The 14,382-nt window shown below is 58.0% G+C and overlaps 1 protein-coding gene across 1 annotated transcript in view; it reads right to left on the minus strand.

Annotated features, from left to right (window-relative positions):
- Positions 1-4,399: 4,399 nt before the first annotated feature.
- Positions 4,400-14,382, minus strand: part of CCND1 (cyclin D1) — an 11,627-nt gene continuing 1,644 nt past the window's right edge. The window contains exons 2-5 of the mRNA XM_004383633.2: positions 13,886-14,101; positions 13,084-13,243; positions 8,594-8,742; positions 4,400-4,703 (exon numbers count right to left, since the gene is read on the minus strand). Coding sequence (XP_004383690.1) covers positions 4,539-4,703; positions 8,594-8,742; positions 13,084-13,243; positions 13,886-14,101 — 690 coding nt within the window. The 3' untranslated portion in view covers positions 4,400-4,538. The remainder of the gene's footprint in view (positions 4,704-8,593; positions 8,743-13,083; positions 13,244-13,885; positions 14,102-14,382) is intronic.

The raw sequence follows: 14,382 nt of genomic DNA on the forward strand, positions 1-14,382 counted from the left end.
GCACACGTGCGCGTGTACGAATGGAGGAGCCGGACCCCGCTGACAGCCCCCACGCACACTGCGCATGAACAGGATGCCTTCCGGGGCCTTCAGCACCACCCCGGGAAAGAAGGCGCCTCCAGAGCAGGGCAGTACACAGTAGGTGGTTCCTAAATGTTGAATGTGGGCCGACAGGCAGCCCCATCCTGGGCGTGTGACTTGGGCTTCTGTTTTGTTTTTGGACAGTTGGAATTCTCCCCCAGCCCTGTGGGGTGCAGACAGACTAGTCTTATTTCAGACAGGACCCCGAGGCTCTGAGAAGAGGCACAGCCCCAGACCCCCAAGGTCTCCAAGCTGGGGTCCCCCAGGGCTGGTAACCCCCCGAACTGGGGTCCTGAAGGGCCAGGGTCTTGAGGACCAGAGGCAAAAGCCTGCTGGTCCCTTCCCTAGGTGCTGGTCACTACCCCCTCGACCCCAGGGTTTGGAAATTAGACCCGTTGCATGCACCTGGAGCCATGGATGAGGTCCCAGGTATTCCAGCAGCCTCCCCGTGCCCGCTCTGGCTCCTACGTACGCTGCGCTGTGCCCTCTGAGGTCTGGGCACATCAGACCGCCACCTCAAGCAAACAGCAGGGGGTAACATAGGGGGCCCTTGTTTTTCTTTCTGCAAATGGCCTAGGAGGGCATGATGGTGAGAATGTGGGTGGGACAGTTTTGTCACCAAGGCCAGGGGCCATGTGTTCAATGGTGCGTGGTGCACCCACCGGGTGCCGGCTAGCGGCAGGTGTATTACCAAGCCCTCCCTGGGATCTCCTTGGGTCCCTGCAGCCCCCCTCCCACCTTGTTCTGGAACAGCAATTCTCAACCAGCGTGGCTGTGCTTCCCCACGCCTGGGGACATTTCTGGTTGTCACACTGGGTGAGTGGGTGCTGGTGGCATCAGCAGGGTGGAGGCCAGGGATGCCGAAAACACCTCACAGTGCACAGGAAGCCCGGGCACCCCAGTGTCGAAGTGCAGAGGCGGGGAACCCTGCCTGCCACCCCTTGCAGCCCGTGCCAGGTACCAGGCAGCAGGCCCCACACCCTGGCTTCCCACCAGACCATGGAAACAAACAGGCCACGGCACAGGGGTTTTACCAATTTTATTTCTAGACTTTTCACGTTTGTCTTTTGCTTTCTGCTGGAAACGTGCCGGTTATATGTCTGCGGTGGGAAGCGGTGTGCACGCGGCCCCGCGGCAGCCGCCGCCACCAACCATGACCCAAACCGCCTCCGCCCAGACCCCTACAGACACGGGGACGCGCTCCCTGGGCCTGCCACCAGCCATGGGCTTCCGCCCAGTGCGGAAGGCGTCCGCCTTGCCCTGCGCACCACTACGGACAAACAGTCCCTCAAGGAGCCCGTTTGGTTCAGAGAAGATGCAGCGGGTGGTTCTGAGGTAAGCATAAGCAGTGTTCCTGGGGGGCAGGGGTGCAGCCAGGCAGGGGCGGGCAGGGTCCTGGCCTTGCGGGCCCACCAGCATGCCCACCCTTTTGGTTTGGGCCCGCGGCGCCATCGGCTGGCTTCATCGAGATTTGGAGTCTCTTTAAATTAGCATCATCCTGTCATCCACAGAACAAGAGACACTAGTACATCCCAACAGACCAGACACGCCCCAGACTGAACACAACTCCAGAAGCTGTTCCAATGGTCCTGGGCACTGCACCCAGGCAGTGCCCAAGACAGACTTGTCAAGCAACCAAGCAACTTTCGTAGCCAAACACAAAGAACGATGCAGCTTTTAAAAAGCACCGCGATGGTAAATCCCAGGTCAGATGAAGAATCCAGCATGACAGGCACAGGGGAGAGGACATGGGTGCGGACGGGTCTTGGGGGAGGCCTGCTCGGTGGATGTGAACGCCGCACCACTGCCAAGCCCACCGTCCATCCGAAGTGGGAGGCCGTGGGTCAAAACCTGGCCGCCTGGTCTACACATGGCTAAGTGAAGCATGAGGTATTGTGAAACAGGAACCTTTTTTGGGACAGAGCGGTAATCACATATTGATCACATTAAAAAAAAAAAAAAAAAAAAAACTACAAAAAAAAGGCATCCGTAATACAATTTTCTATGAGAATATTAAAACCCTAGAACATGGCTGTATATGACATTGTAAAACAAAACAACTGATCCTCCAGTAGCAGCAAAACAATGTGAAAGAGACACAGGGAAGCGATGTGAATTTGTTTCCAAACCATGCTGGGAATGCTGGGAAGTCACCTATAGCAGCGCAGTAAGAACGCAGAGCCACCACCCTGGCCTGGCGTGGCCGCCGCCTGGCATTCGGCGGCAGCGTTCCCCCCCATGGACGTCCAGCTCACGTCCTCTCTCCAAGCCATCAGCCTCAATGCTCCCGCCACCTCCCTTCAACACTTCCTACATAATAATTACAACCAGGTACGTCACCAAGATGTGCAAATTGTCTATGGTTGCTAAATTTCCTTAGAAAAGGAGGGGGCTGGGGGAAGAATCTCTTGGAACTGAACGGACTTCAAGTGCGCTAATTTGGAACCTTATTTCAAGAGCACCAATTTCCTACATACCGGCTCAATCACTATCTACGTGTGGCTTTTCTTGTCTTGTTTCTTTTTCTTGTTGTCTGTGAAAAGGACCTATCTTTTACAAACCGTATTAAATCTGCAACATCCAAGGCAGAAAGGTTTCTGCACGTGTGTGTGTGTTTTAAATCAAGGGGAGATTGCATTACTTTATAAATCATACTGGCCTTGCGAACATCCTCTGCAATAAATATTCTTTTTTCAGCCTTAACTATAAATTATATATTTTAGTGTTTAAAAACCTTCAGTTGTAAAACACCTTAAAAAAAAAAAAAACCAAAAAAAAAAACAAACCAAACCAAACCAAAAAGCCAAACCCACTGCCGTCGAGTCGATTCCGACTCATAGCGACCCTAACAGCAGAGTAGAACTGCCCTATAGGGTTTCCAAGGCTGTAATCTTTACGGGAGCAGACTGCCACATCTTTCTCCCGCGGAGCAGCTGGTGGGCTCGAACCGCCGACCTTTCTGTAGCAGCCGAGTGCTTTAACCACGGCGCCACCAGGGCTCCTAAACCAGCTAAAAGAGAATCCTTAAACTACGTGTTCCCTAGGTTAACCTTTAAGGCCCCTACTTTCAAACACCAGTTGGCACCAAAGGATGTCTGAATTTCAACTTCTCTACAGAAAAGGAATGTATCCCGGCAACGTGAGGATGCAGTTCTTGTGATCCCTCTTGACCGAAACGTAGCCTTCAGAAAGACCCCCTTCCACGAACACCCTAGTGACACAGACTTGCTCTCCTATCCTGTATGCACACAAGTACGTGAATATTCCCAAACCATTCCATTAAAAAATCGCCCCTCTCTCCCCGCACACCAACTAAACACAGATGCTCCCCGGAACTACTGGACTGAAAGTGCTTTGAAATGGAATGGTTTTAGAACATTGGGGAAGGAAAACAAACACAAAGACCCACACGTAGTAGCTGTGGGTTTAACCTGGCTGTGGGCAGGCTACACATCTGTTGGGTGAAGAAGAAGAAAATAAAACAAAAAAAAAAAACAAAAAACAAAAAAAAAACCCAGCGTTTCATAAACAGGTTAACTACAAAAATATGAAGATTATAAAAATAGAATATATTATGTCACTATTTGTTTTCTCTCAGTAATAGCGTATCGGAGGAGTCGAAGTTGGCCTTTCCCGATATCGCAGGCTGGCACCTGACAAACCTTTGCCTGGGCGGCCGACCCACAGGCGTAACGGGGATGAGCTGAACGCTTCTACACTAACCGAGAGGGTCCAGCAATCACTGCTAAGGTGAAGAGGTTATACATCTACCTAAGAAATAAAATAAACACGTACAAATGACTTTTAAAGTGACTACATGCAAAAGCAAGCAAGATAAAGGCCTAGAACCGCGTGAAAACTATGCTGTTCAGAAAAAGCACAAGAATATGTATGTTTCTACCTAAAACCCTCTTCTACTTTAAAAATGGTTTGTTGGCTTTTCTTAAAAAAATTTTTTTTTACATGTTTTTATGCTTTTTTGTTTTTTGTTTTTTTTAAAACACGTAAAGAATCAAATCTAATCTTCCCTGGAGACAATTCCTTTGTGTTAACGCCTATTCTTACTACACAGACAAAGCCATTAATATAAAAGCTAGTTGATTACTGGGGTATAAAATCCTCTATTATCGTGGCACAACCTCCCTCCCCCACTCAGGGTTATGCAAATATCTATTCTCTCCCTCTCTTTTTATAAGACAGTTTTCGGGGTGATTTTTTTTCTGTTGCTTAAGTCATAGACGGCAGGGAGAAAGAGCAAAGGAAAAACCGATTAAAAAAAAAAAAAAAAAAAGGAGAATGAAGTTTTCCTTCTGTAGCGGAATGTTCTGGAGAAGCACAAGGCCGTCGGGGGAGCACCGGGCTGCTCCTTCCAGGGAGAGGTGACCTCCGCCCTAGGGGGGTGCTGGCCGCTGCTCCACTCGCCGGTGGTGGCGGTGGGTGGTGCCTGCCTGGCACCCTCAAATGTTCACATCCCGCACGTCGGTGGGGGTGCAGGCCAGGTCCACCTCCTCTTCCTCTTCCTCCTCCTCTGCAGCCTTGGGGTCCAGGCTCTGTTGCTGGGCCTGGCGCAGGCTTGACTCCAGCAGGGCCTCGATCTGCTCCTGGCAGGCCCGGAGGCAGTCCTGTGGAGGCGGGGTGGACAGAGGGGGTCTGAGAAGAGGCCTGGGCCAAGGTTTCTAGAAGCGCAAAGCTCGGTGAAAACCCTCTTGTAGTGCTGCATGGCCCCCAACCCAATGCACCCGATGGAGAGCTGCTATCAAACACCCCACTGCTGGCCACCAGCTGCCTGCTGGGCCCTGGTGATGCCACTTGGGGCCCAATGTCTCCTCCTTCCACCAGCTTCCCCACGCCACAAGACTGCGGCTTCTTTTGTCAACACAGAACCGTGCTGCCCACCACCCTGCCTGAGTCCCCTGGGCACCGGGGGCCTCGAGCTGGAATGCCTTCACTGGCCCTGACCCCCGGCCTAGCTCTCGTGGCCCTTGGTGAATGCAACACCATCAGAGCAGGAAGCCCTCTGAGCCCCTCTTCTCGGGGAACCCAGCCTTCCATGATACGCGGCCCTCCAGGGTGTGAGGCCATCATGACCAAGGGCCTGCGTCTCTGTGACCTACAGCATCCACCGGGGCAGCACCAGCTCCTGCTGACCACAGAGGGCACCAATGTTCAGGCAGGGCGGGGACAAACTCCTGGAAGGTCCTGGAAACACTGCACCTCCAACCTTGCTGGGCTTCAGCCCTGGGGTAAGACTACGTGACTGTGTCTTCCATGAGGAAGGAGGAACCCAGAATCTGGGGACTTGGTGCCCAGGGCCTCTCCTCCTGGTCTCCACGGGGCTCTGAGCTGCTTCTGGCTGCCCAGCGGCCTTGAGGCCCCAGGTCTGGACAGAGAAGCGGGGTTCCGGGACCCACGGATGCCACGCTGGGAGGTTTCTAGAACCAGGCAGTCTCCAGCTGTGTCCCAGCCTGGAATGCACAGACCACCACTCGGCCACAGACCCTGGAGTTGCTGCTCAATTTCCAACTAGATGGGGAAAGACGCCCCCACCAGAAACAGGCCCAGGCCAGACGGCATCTCAGTGGACCCTTGGGGGCCGCCCTCAGAGCTGTGTGTGTCACAGAAGGCAAAAATCCCCCCAAAACCAAACCCATTGCAGTCGAATGGATTCCGACTCATAGTGACCCTATAGGACAGAGTAGAACTGCTCCATAGGGCTTCCAAGGAGTGGCTGGTGGATTTGAACTGCCAACCTCTTGGTTAGCAGCTGAGCTCTTTAACCACTGCAACACCAGGGTTCCAACGAGGAAGACAGGGCAGGTACAAAAGGCACCATTTTACAGATGAGAAAACTGAGGCCCAGAGGTGCTCCGACCCCAAACGCCGTCAACACACCCTCAGTCCCAATCCTGAGAGCCTGACAGCTCCCACCCTCGACCTTCTAGCTCTTTGCATGGAACCCTTAGGCGCAACTGTCTACCTGCCCCTGGGAACTCGTGGCGCAGGGCTGCCTCGGCGAATTCTGCAGCTCTGTCACCTGTTTTTCCTCCCAGCAGCCCTACAGACCGGGCTCCGGGGCCATGGCTGCCTGGAGCCCACACTGCGAGGTCACAGTTGGAGCAGGGTTTCCTCGCCCTTCCCTCTGCCCCGCCTCTGCCCCGGAAGGCGCCTGGTGAGCTGCAGCGCCGGCGGGACCTGGCCATCCTGAGTGGACGATGGCGCCCACTAGTGGCCACAGCTCTCAGCAGCAGGAACCGAGCTCCTGGGCGGAAGGAGACCCAGCTACTGAAGCGCCCTGGGCGGGACAGGAAGGCCGGCCACCAAAACAGACCGCCAAGAATGTGCCACCTGCCACGGCCACCTGGAGGAGTCCCCAACCACCTGGGGGTTGGCGGTGGCCTGGCAATGAACCCAGAGTCCCGGTGTGAGCAGAGGCAGGCAGCCGCAGCCCACCCCTACCCCGAGCAGTCAGTCGGCGCCAAGAGGGTGCCAGGAATGGTACACCAAGCCCAGCTCCAGAAGGGTGCACACCTCACTGCTGGAGATCACGCCGAGCTTCCACCCACCAGGCTCTCTGTCCGAGTCAGGCTGAGCTACCTCTGCCACCTGATAACCACACAAGCCACGTGCTCACTGTTGTTGTGTGCCGCCGATTGGACTCATAGCAATCCCATAGGGCAGAGTGGAACTGCCCCATAGGGTTTCCTAGGCTGTGGGTAATCTTTATGGAAGCAGACCGCCACATCTTTCTCCTGCGGAGTACTGGTGGGTTTGAACTACCAGCCTTTCAGTTAGCAGCCAAGTGCTTAACCACGGCACCACCAGGGCCTCCCACGTGCAGCCACAGTTAATTTCTCCCCCTAGGCTGTCAGGCTTTTTATATTTCAGGTCTAATTAGAACCACGTCCATTTAAGTTAAGGGGCAAAGCAGCAATTCCCCACAACAGCCTGCAGGTGGCGCTCTGTGGCACCGCAAGGGACACCGAACAGACCGGCCCCAGCAGCCAAACTGTGAGCGTGTGCGCGCGCAAAAGTTTTCATTATGGGTGTGCAGCTTGGGGTTCAAAGTCCACACACACAGTTTCATTCTGACACCCAGGGCTCCTTGGCTTTGCAAAGCCCCATCATTAAAAAAATCCGTCTTGGAAGAAGCACAGCTAGAATGCTCCTTAGAAGCAAGGATGGCGAGACTTTGTCTCATATCTTTGGACATGTTATCAGGAGGGACCAGTCCCTGGAGAAGGACATCATGCTTGGTAAAGTAGAGGGTCAGCGAAAAAGAGGAAGACCCTCAAGGAGATGGACTGACACAGTGGCTGCAACAATGGGCTCAAGCATAACAATGATTGTGAGGATGATGCAGGACTGGGCAGTTTCGTTCTGTAGTACGTAGGGTCGTTATAAGTCAGAACGGACTGGATGGCATCTAATATCCTTAGAAAGCTGTGGTATGATGCCGTCACTGAGCAGTAAGTGGGGAGCTGGCTGCACCCCACGCTCCCCAGACGAGCTGGAGGGCGGTCACAGCGTGGGGAGGGGCCGCCTCCAGAAAGGTGATATGCATCACCCAGGTGATTCCATCAGCCAGCCACCAGGAACACCACTGGGCAAGGGGTTCACCTCACACCCAAACCCCCGCTCCGCCTCTTGCAGCTTGGTCCTTCCCCATGCTGGCCGCACCCCTGGGGTGACCCGCAAAGGCAGCCCAGTCGGGGACCACCTGGCCCTTGTGCATAGAGGGAGCCCTGGGTGGAGACGGTCACCCACACACAGCCGGTGGCCACCTCCGACCTGCCAACCTCCTGATCTAACTGGGGAACTGTCACAAACTCTTGTAATTGTTATTTTAATTCCTTCTCTAAAAAGAGACAAGGCTGGGGATAAAACATAGCACTTGAAAGAAGACCTGGTTGACTCCGAGTTTAGGGCTCAGAAACCAGGTTGTCTCTACCAGCCTCACTGTGCACGTCTGCAGACCACACAGGGGCCCTTCGAGACTACCGGCCATCCACACTGTCGCCCAGACAAAGCTCGCCAAGGCCCTGACCTCACCCGCCATCAGGACACGGATCACTGACTGGGGCTGCCTTGTGGCCCGGCTTCCTGAGGGACACAGCCCTGCCCGCTCCCGGGTGCCTCAGGGAATGCGAGAATCCACGGACAACCCTCCTGGTTCCACCAGCAAGTTCCAGAAGGTGCCGGTGTTTGCAAAGGAGCTCCCTTTCAGAGGCTGGAGGCACCGGCTGGTGTGGGGCAGTCATTTAGGCACAAGGAGGCCTTGGTGGTGAACCGAGAGGACCAAGGTCCTGCCCACATTTCCCCTGCACCCTTGGGCCCCCTCCTCTCCTGAATGTGGTAGGCCCCTGCCCTGTCCCTGGTGCAGCCACAGCCCCCTTGTCCTGCTGGCCTCCGCACCCTTTCCTGCCATCCAGCTACAGCTGTGGACCCCCTGGGCACTCCTGTCTCCCGCCCCCCATGCCCACAGGCCCCACTTGGCCAGCATGCCACCACTCACCGGGTCACACTTGATCACTTTGGAGAGGAACCGCGTGAGGCGGTGGTAGGAGAGGAAGCCGTTGGTACCACCTAGGTGCAAACCCTGCACCGCAGCCACCACGCTCCCGGCGGCCACCATGGAGGGTGGGTTGGAAATGAACTTCACATCTGCGGCAGAGAGAGAGAGGCCGGGCCGTGAGCAAGGGTGCAGGAGACTGCCACCGGCATCTCCTCACGCGTGCATCAGGCCTTCCTAAGCGAAGCACTTGGCTGGTGGTGTCAATGCTGAGACGCTCCCCCCTCACCCTCAGAGCGGTCACCCAGAAGATCACTGGCTGAGCCTCAGGGAGCAGCCCCCAGCACCTGACCAGCCCACCTAAAACTGGATTCCCTCTTCACGTGCGAACGACACGCAGACTGAAAACGCAGCTGCTGGGCACCGGGACAGAGATGGGCGGAGGGGGTGACAGTGGGGCTTCTGGGGACAAGGACAGGTGTCCCCTCACCCTGCCCCCAGCTTTCAGGACTTGTCCTTTTAGCATCTCTGAGCCTGGTGAGTGTATCACTTATTCACAAAAACAAAAGCCTGAAAAACTAAGACACAAACCCCCAAGATGTTGCCTTTACAACTCCTCGCCAAGCTACCAGCCAGCAGCCTGAGTCAACTCCAGCTCACGGGGACGCCGCGTGTCAGGGCAGAACTGTGCTCCATGGGGTTTCTAATGGCTGTTTGTTTGGAAAGAGATCACCAGGCCTTTCTTCCTAGGTGCCTCTGGGTGGACAGGAACTGCTAACCTTTTGGTCAGCAGCTGAGCACAGGCCTAACCCTAAGCCACGCTCTAAGCAGCTGCCACCACCAAGGACTGGAGACTATGGGCCATATCCTGAAGGGACGCGCGGACAGGGGCCCAGGTCCCCACCCAGATCAGGTGGGGCTAGTTGCTATACGCTGTGCCAGCAGAGCCACTCCTCGAGTCCCCGAGGCCGGAGCCCTGCGGTCCTGGGGAGGGACAGCTCAACCCCTCCCCCTCAGGAGGAGCCCTCTGGGCAGCCCATCCCCCTCCCTCTAGGGGAAGGTGGGTGAGTAAGCCCCACCAGGCCCTTTGCTTGCAAGGCTGTGACAAAAGGGCCCTCCCTGGGCCACACTGGATGTAGCCCGGCAAAACTCCAGTGGTTTGCTGTGTCCCCAGATGAGGGAAAGCTGGATGATCTATGCCCAGCCAGTGTACCAGATGGCCCCGGGAAATGGAACGGCCAGGATGCCAGCCAGAAAGGGGCTTCTGCTTGTCCTCCCTGGGGGGCGGGGGGGGGCCTGATGCTGAAGGCATGTGTCCCCCCTCCTCACCTCCCTGCACCTCGAGATCCAGCTCTGCCCCACCTAGCTGGCTGACCCCAGATGCCCAGCCCCCAGCCCCCAGCCCCTTGGTGCTGTCTTGGGGACCATGGGCACACCCCCCCACCTGAGCCCACCTCCAGATGCAAAACTAGGGCAGGGAACCAGCTCTGGCTACCAGCTCCCCTTGGCCGCTGCCAGATGCTTATCTGCCGTGTGCTGGGCCACCTTCATCCCAGGTCACTGCAGCCGGGGTGCAGCGTTTCACATGCTCCCTGCCTGGCACCCTGTAGGCACCACGGCCCCAGAGACCCTTGAAGACCCCCAGGTAACGCAGCCCACTGGGATGCACTCATGCACACTCCGGAATATCTGCTTTTCCTCTGCTGGGCACTGAGCAGAGAAACACAGCCGGCCCAGCACCCTCAATGCGGACAGGAGGAAAACCAGTGACAGGTGGGTGGCGCTACGCAGCCTCTGTCCACCCACGCCACTCCAGACTGTCCTGTTGTCTCCCCTTCCAGGCGTTGTCAGTGGATAGGCCATCAATCCCAACACGTGAACCGGGGCCCCTGCCTGTAACCGGGCACCCATACACGGCCAGGGCGTCTCTGTTGGGCCCCCCCGCCTCATCTTGTGTCACTGGGTGCCCAGGAACAAGGGGTGTCAGGTGAGCTAAATGGAGCCAAGCGGGCAAAGGGAGAGGGGGCCCCCAGGACCACAATGCGGCCCTCGCAGGCCAGCTGAGACTTCATCTGAGAGGGGACACCGGTCAGGGGACTGGGAAGAAAGGCAGCCACCCCAACCAGAGGACAAAGCCAGCTTCTGGGCACTGTGACAACTTAAAAGGAACCCCCAACGAGGTCACCACCTTGCTCCCTCTTTAAACGGGGGAGTCCACCCAGGGTGTGAGCCGGTAGCCGGGAATGAAGAGCTTTGCACTGAGGCAAACCCAATCTCGCATAGAAACCACGCCTGCAGGCGCAGGAGGTCCCGGCGGGCACTCGAGGCACCACCTTCAGGGCACAGCAGGGGGTAACTGGGGCAGAGACGTTTCCAGAGCTGCCCCCCTCCGTTGGAGCTGGTGGGGATCAGGGCGGGAGGACTCATGTTTGGGTAAGGGGTGATCCGTAGGGAGCACTGGAACTCTTAATACTCGTTCCTATTCATTGTCTGAGCCCTGGTGGCGCAGCGGTTAAAGCACTCGGCTGCAAACCACAAGGTCAGTGTTCAAATCCGCCGGCCGCTCTGTCGTAGCCTGGCAGAGTCCAGTCACCTGTGTGCAGAATGATGCCGCCTCACTGGAGGGATGTGGCCTTGCTGACTGCTATTTGTTTGTTAAACTCAGGTATGTGCTAACTTCAAGGGACACGGGATTTCTCTTCCTACCCACCCACCAGCTGAGAGTTGACTCTGACTCACGGTGGCCCCACGTCTGTCAGAGTAGGACTGTGTTCCCCAGGATTTTCAGGGGCAGATCTTTCAGAATCACCAGGCCCCAAATGTCACTCCGACTAAGGGCACAGCCACGCTTCAGGGGGCACCTTCGAGGGATTGGGGCCCGGGGTGCAGCAGCGGGGGGGCTCCCTTCTTGGGCTTACCTGCCCCACCACGAGGGCTCCCCGGAGGCCACGGCTGCTCAAGGCATGAGAAAAGCCAGGGCACTCAGAGCCACGTCCCAACTGCACTGTGGGTGGACCCGAGTGAATGGAGCCGAGCTGCACCCCAGCTGGGTTGTGGGGTGCTAGCTGGGCCCCCCAGTCTCAGGGCACTGCTTGTCTATTGGCATCCAGGCCTCTTTGCAACCCTTGACCCTGCTTGCTTCTCTCCATGGCAGGCCCCCCTTGAAGGTCACACAGCCCACTCCCAGGTCCTAGGTGAGAGGGAAGCCCAAGGCTGAGCCACCCTGGGGGAGGCAGGCAGAACTGTCCTTGCTTTATCTTCAGACAACTTTGCCATTTCTCTGAAACCACTCGCAGCTCCATAAAAGGCTGCCTCAGTTCTTTCTCCTCACAGGTGCGCGGCAGTGACCGCCTCCTGCCAGCTGCAAGGCTGGACTTGTGGGGGCCTCCCCCACACCCCACCGGGGCTGCAGGGCAGGAGGCAGGGAGGGGGGCCACCCCCCAGGGTGTCCATGGGTTCTCCCTCCATCTGCTCCCCAGCACCTGGCCCGGAGACTCCGAACACCCGAGAATGCCTGGGAAGCCGAAGAATCTTCCCACCTCTTGGTACAAAGCAAAATCATTCTGGAAAGGCACCCACCAGGGCTGCACCAGACTACAGGAGAACGAAGTCTTCATGTCAGGACTGGGGAACTTCGTCCCTTTTGAGGTGGAGAAAGACCCCAACTGCCTCCTCTCTGATGCCATCCTGCCTTGTGACCCTCAAGTCACTCAAGTGAGCCCCAAACAGACGTGAAAGCAGATGGGGGAGAAGGCAGGTCACAGAGGAGCTGACGGGACGGGGGCCCGGGCACCCCCATTGCGGTGGCCAGGCTTCCTCAGGTCCGCTCACACCATCAGAGGCAGGGCTGGGCTGTGATGTGCGGTGTTGGCACCAAGATCAGAGAGGCAAGCTGGCCGGGGAGGGGCAATGCCAGGGGGAAAGTGGGTGGGCCCTCGGCTGCCAGCCGAGCCCAGGCTCCTCCATGGCTCCTCCCAGGGCCAGGCAGGGCTGAGCTGCCCCTGAGGAGCCCTTGGCGGGGCCTCAGGTGGCTGCACGCCTCTGCTGGCCGCCCCCGCACGTGGTCCAGGCCCTGCGGGCTTGCTCAGTCGCTACGGCTCCCGCCCCTATTGGCGCCCCTGGCAGGGGGCCCAGCCCAGGAGAGGCTGGGAGGGGGCCCCCGCGGCTCAGGCCCCTTGAGGACACTGGAAGAGCTGGAGGTGGATGGGAGGAGGAGGTGGGCCTGCTGCGGGAGTAAACCCCTTCCAGCATGGGGTGACTGCAGCCTGCCACCCCCTCCCCCCCGCCCAGCCACAATGCACTGAATGGTGGCCAGGGCCAACCTCAGCTGTGTGACCCCAAAAGAGAGCAACCCCAACCCTCTGCTCACCAGGGCAGACAAAGAGCAAGAAGGGGTATGGGGTCCTGTGTCTGGATGGGGAAACCGAGACCAAGAGCGAGAAACTGGGTCCCAGTGTCCTGGGGAGGAGGGGTCAGCCGGCCACCCTGCCTACCTGTGGCACACAGCGCCACGAAGGTCTGGGCGTGTTTTCGGATGATCTGCTTGTTCTCCTGGGCCACGGGCATCTTGGAGAGGAAGTGTTCGATGAAATCGTGCGGGGTCATGGCAGCCAGGTTCCACTTGAGCTTGTTCACCAGGAGCAGCTCCATTTGCTGTGGAGAGGGGGCGGGCAGGGCATAGAGAGAGAGAGAAAGACAGAGAGAGAGAGAGAGAGAGAGAAAGACAGAGAGAGAGAGAGAAAGACAGAGAGAGAGAGAGAGAGAGAGAGAGAGAGAGAGAGAGAGGCTCAGGGTCAGCCCTGAGGGGCCGGGATGGGGGCCAGGAGCAGGGCGGAGGGTGGGAGGGAGGAAGGTGGCCTGTTGAGGGGTCCAGGAAGTAGGGCGAGGGGGGCAGACAACCCGCGATCCCGGATCAAAACAGAAAAGGTGCCGCGTGAAAAGGCCCCCGTGCTCATTATCATTAAGCCGACTGTTTGCAAGTGGAGACAAAAAGACCTCCCACCATCTGGAACGAAAGGCCTTATTAATTAGCGCGGGAGGCCTGAGCGCGCCGCCACCGCTAGAGGGCGCGCGCCGCCCAGTTTTCGCCCGAGCTCCCGGGCGCAAACGTGGTCGAAAGCGGGATGTGGGGCGGCCGGCGCGGAGATGGGGGGCGGCCCGGATAACTGCCACCTCCTGTTCCCGCCCCCTCCCCGCCCCCGAGCGGTGTGGCCGCCCTCCCTGTGACCCGCACCCCCACCCCCGGGATCTTATAACAAACGGGGTGCCCGGGGGCTGTGGGGGTCCCCCGGTTACCAGCAGCTCGTCGGGTCGGATAGAGTTGTCTGTGTAGATGCACAGCTTCTCGGCCGTCAGGGGGATGGTCTCCTTCATCTTGGAGGCCACGAACATGCAGGTGGCCCCCAGCAGCTGCAGGCGGCTCTTCTTCACCGGCTCCAGAGACAGGAAGCGGTCCAGATAGTTCATGGCCAGCGGGAAGACCTCCTCCTCGCACTTCTGCTCCTCGCAAACCTGCAGGGGCACGGGGGCCGTGACCACCGCCGCTGAGGGCGTGGGACCCCCGCGCGCGCCGGGGCTGCGGCTCCCGAACGCCGGGGGGCACCGGGCAGGGGGTGGCTTAAGCCTCTGATGACGCGTCCCCACCCCCGCGCGCCCCCAGCACCCATCCACCTCCGAAACTGAAAGGGAAAGTCCCGCGCGGCTGGCACGGTGGGGGCGGGAGCGGGTACCGCGGGCGGCGGCGCAGCCCGGGGACCCCGGCCCACCTGGGGGCTCCGGGAACCCGCCTGGCT

The sequence above is a fragment of the Trichechus manatus genome, unplaced genomic scaffold, assembly GCF_000243295.1.
Source record: "Trichechus manatus latirostris isolate Lorelei unplaced genomic scaffold, TriManLat1.0 scaffold00113, whole genome shotgun sequence".
NCBI classification, from domain to species: Eukaryota; Metazoa; Chordata; class Mammalia; order Sirenia; family Trichechidae; genus Trichechus; species Trichechus manatus.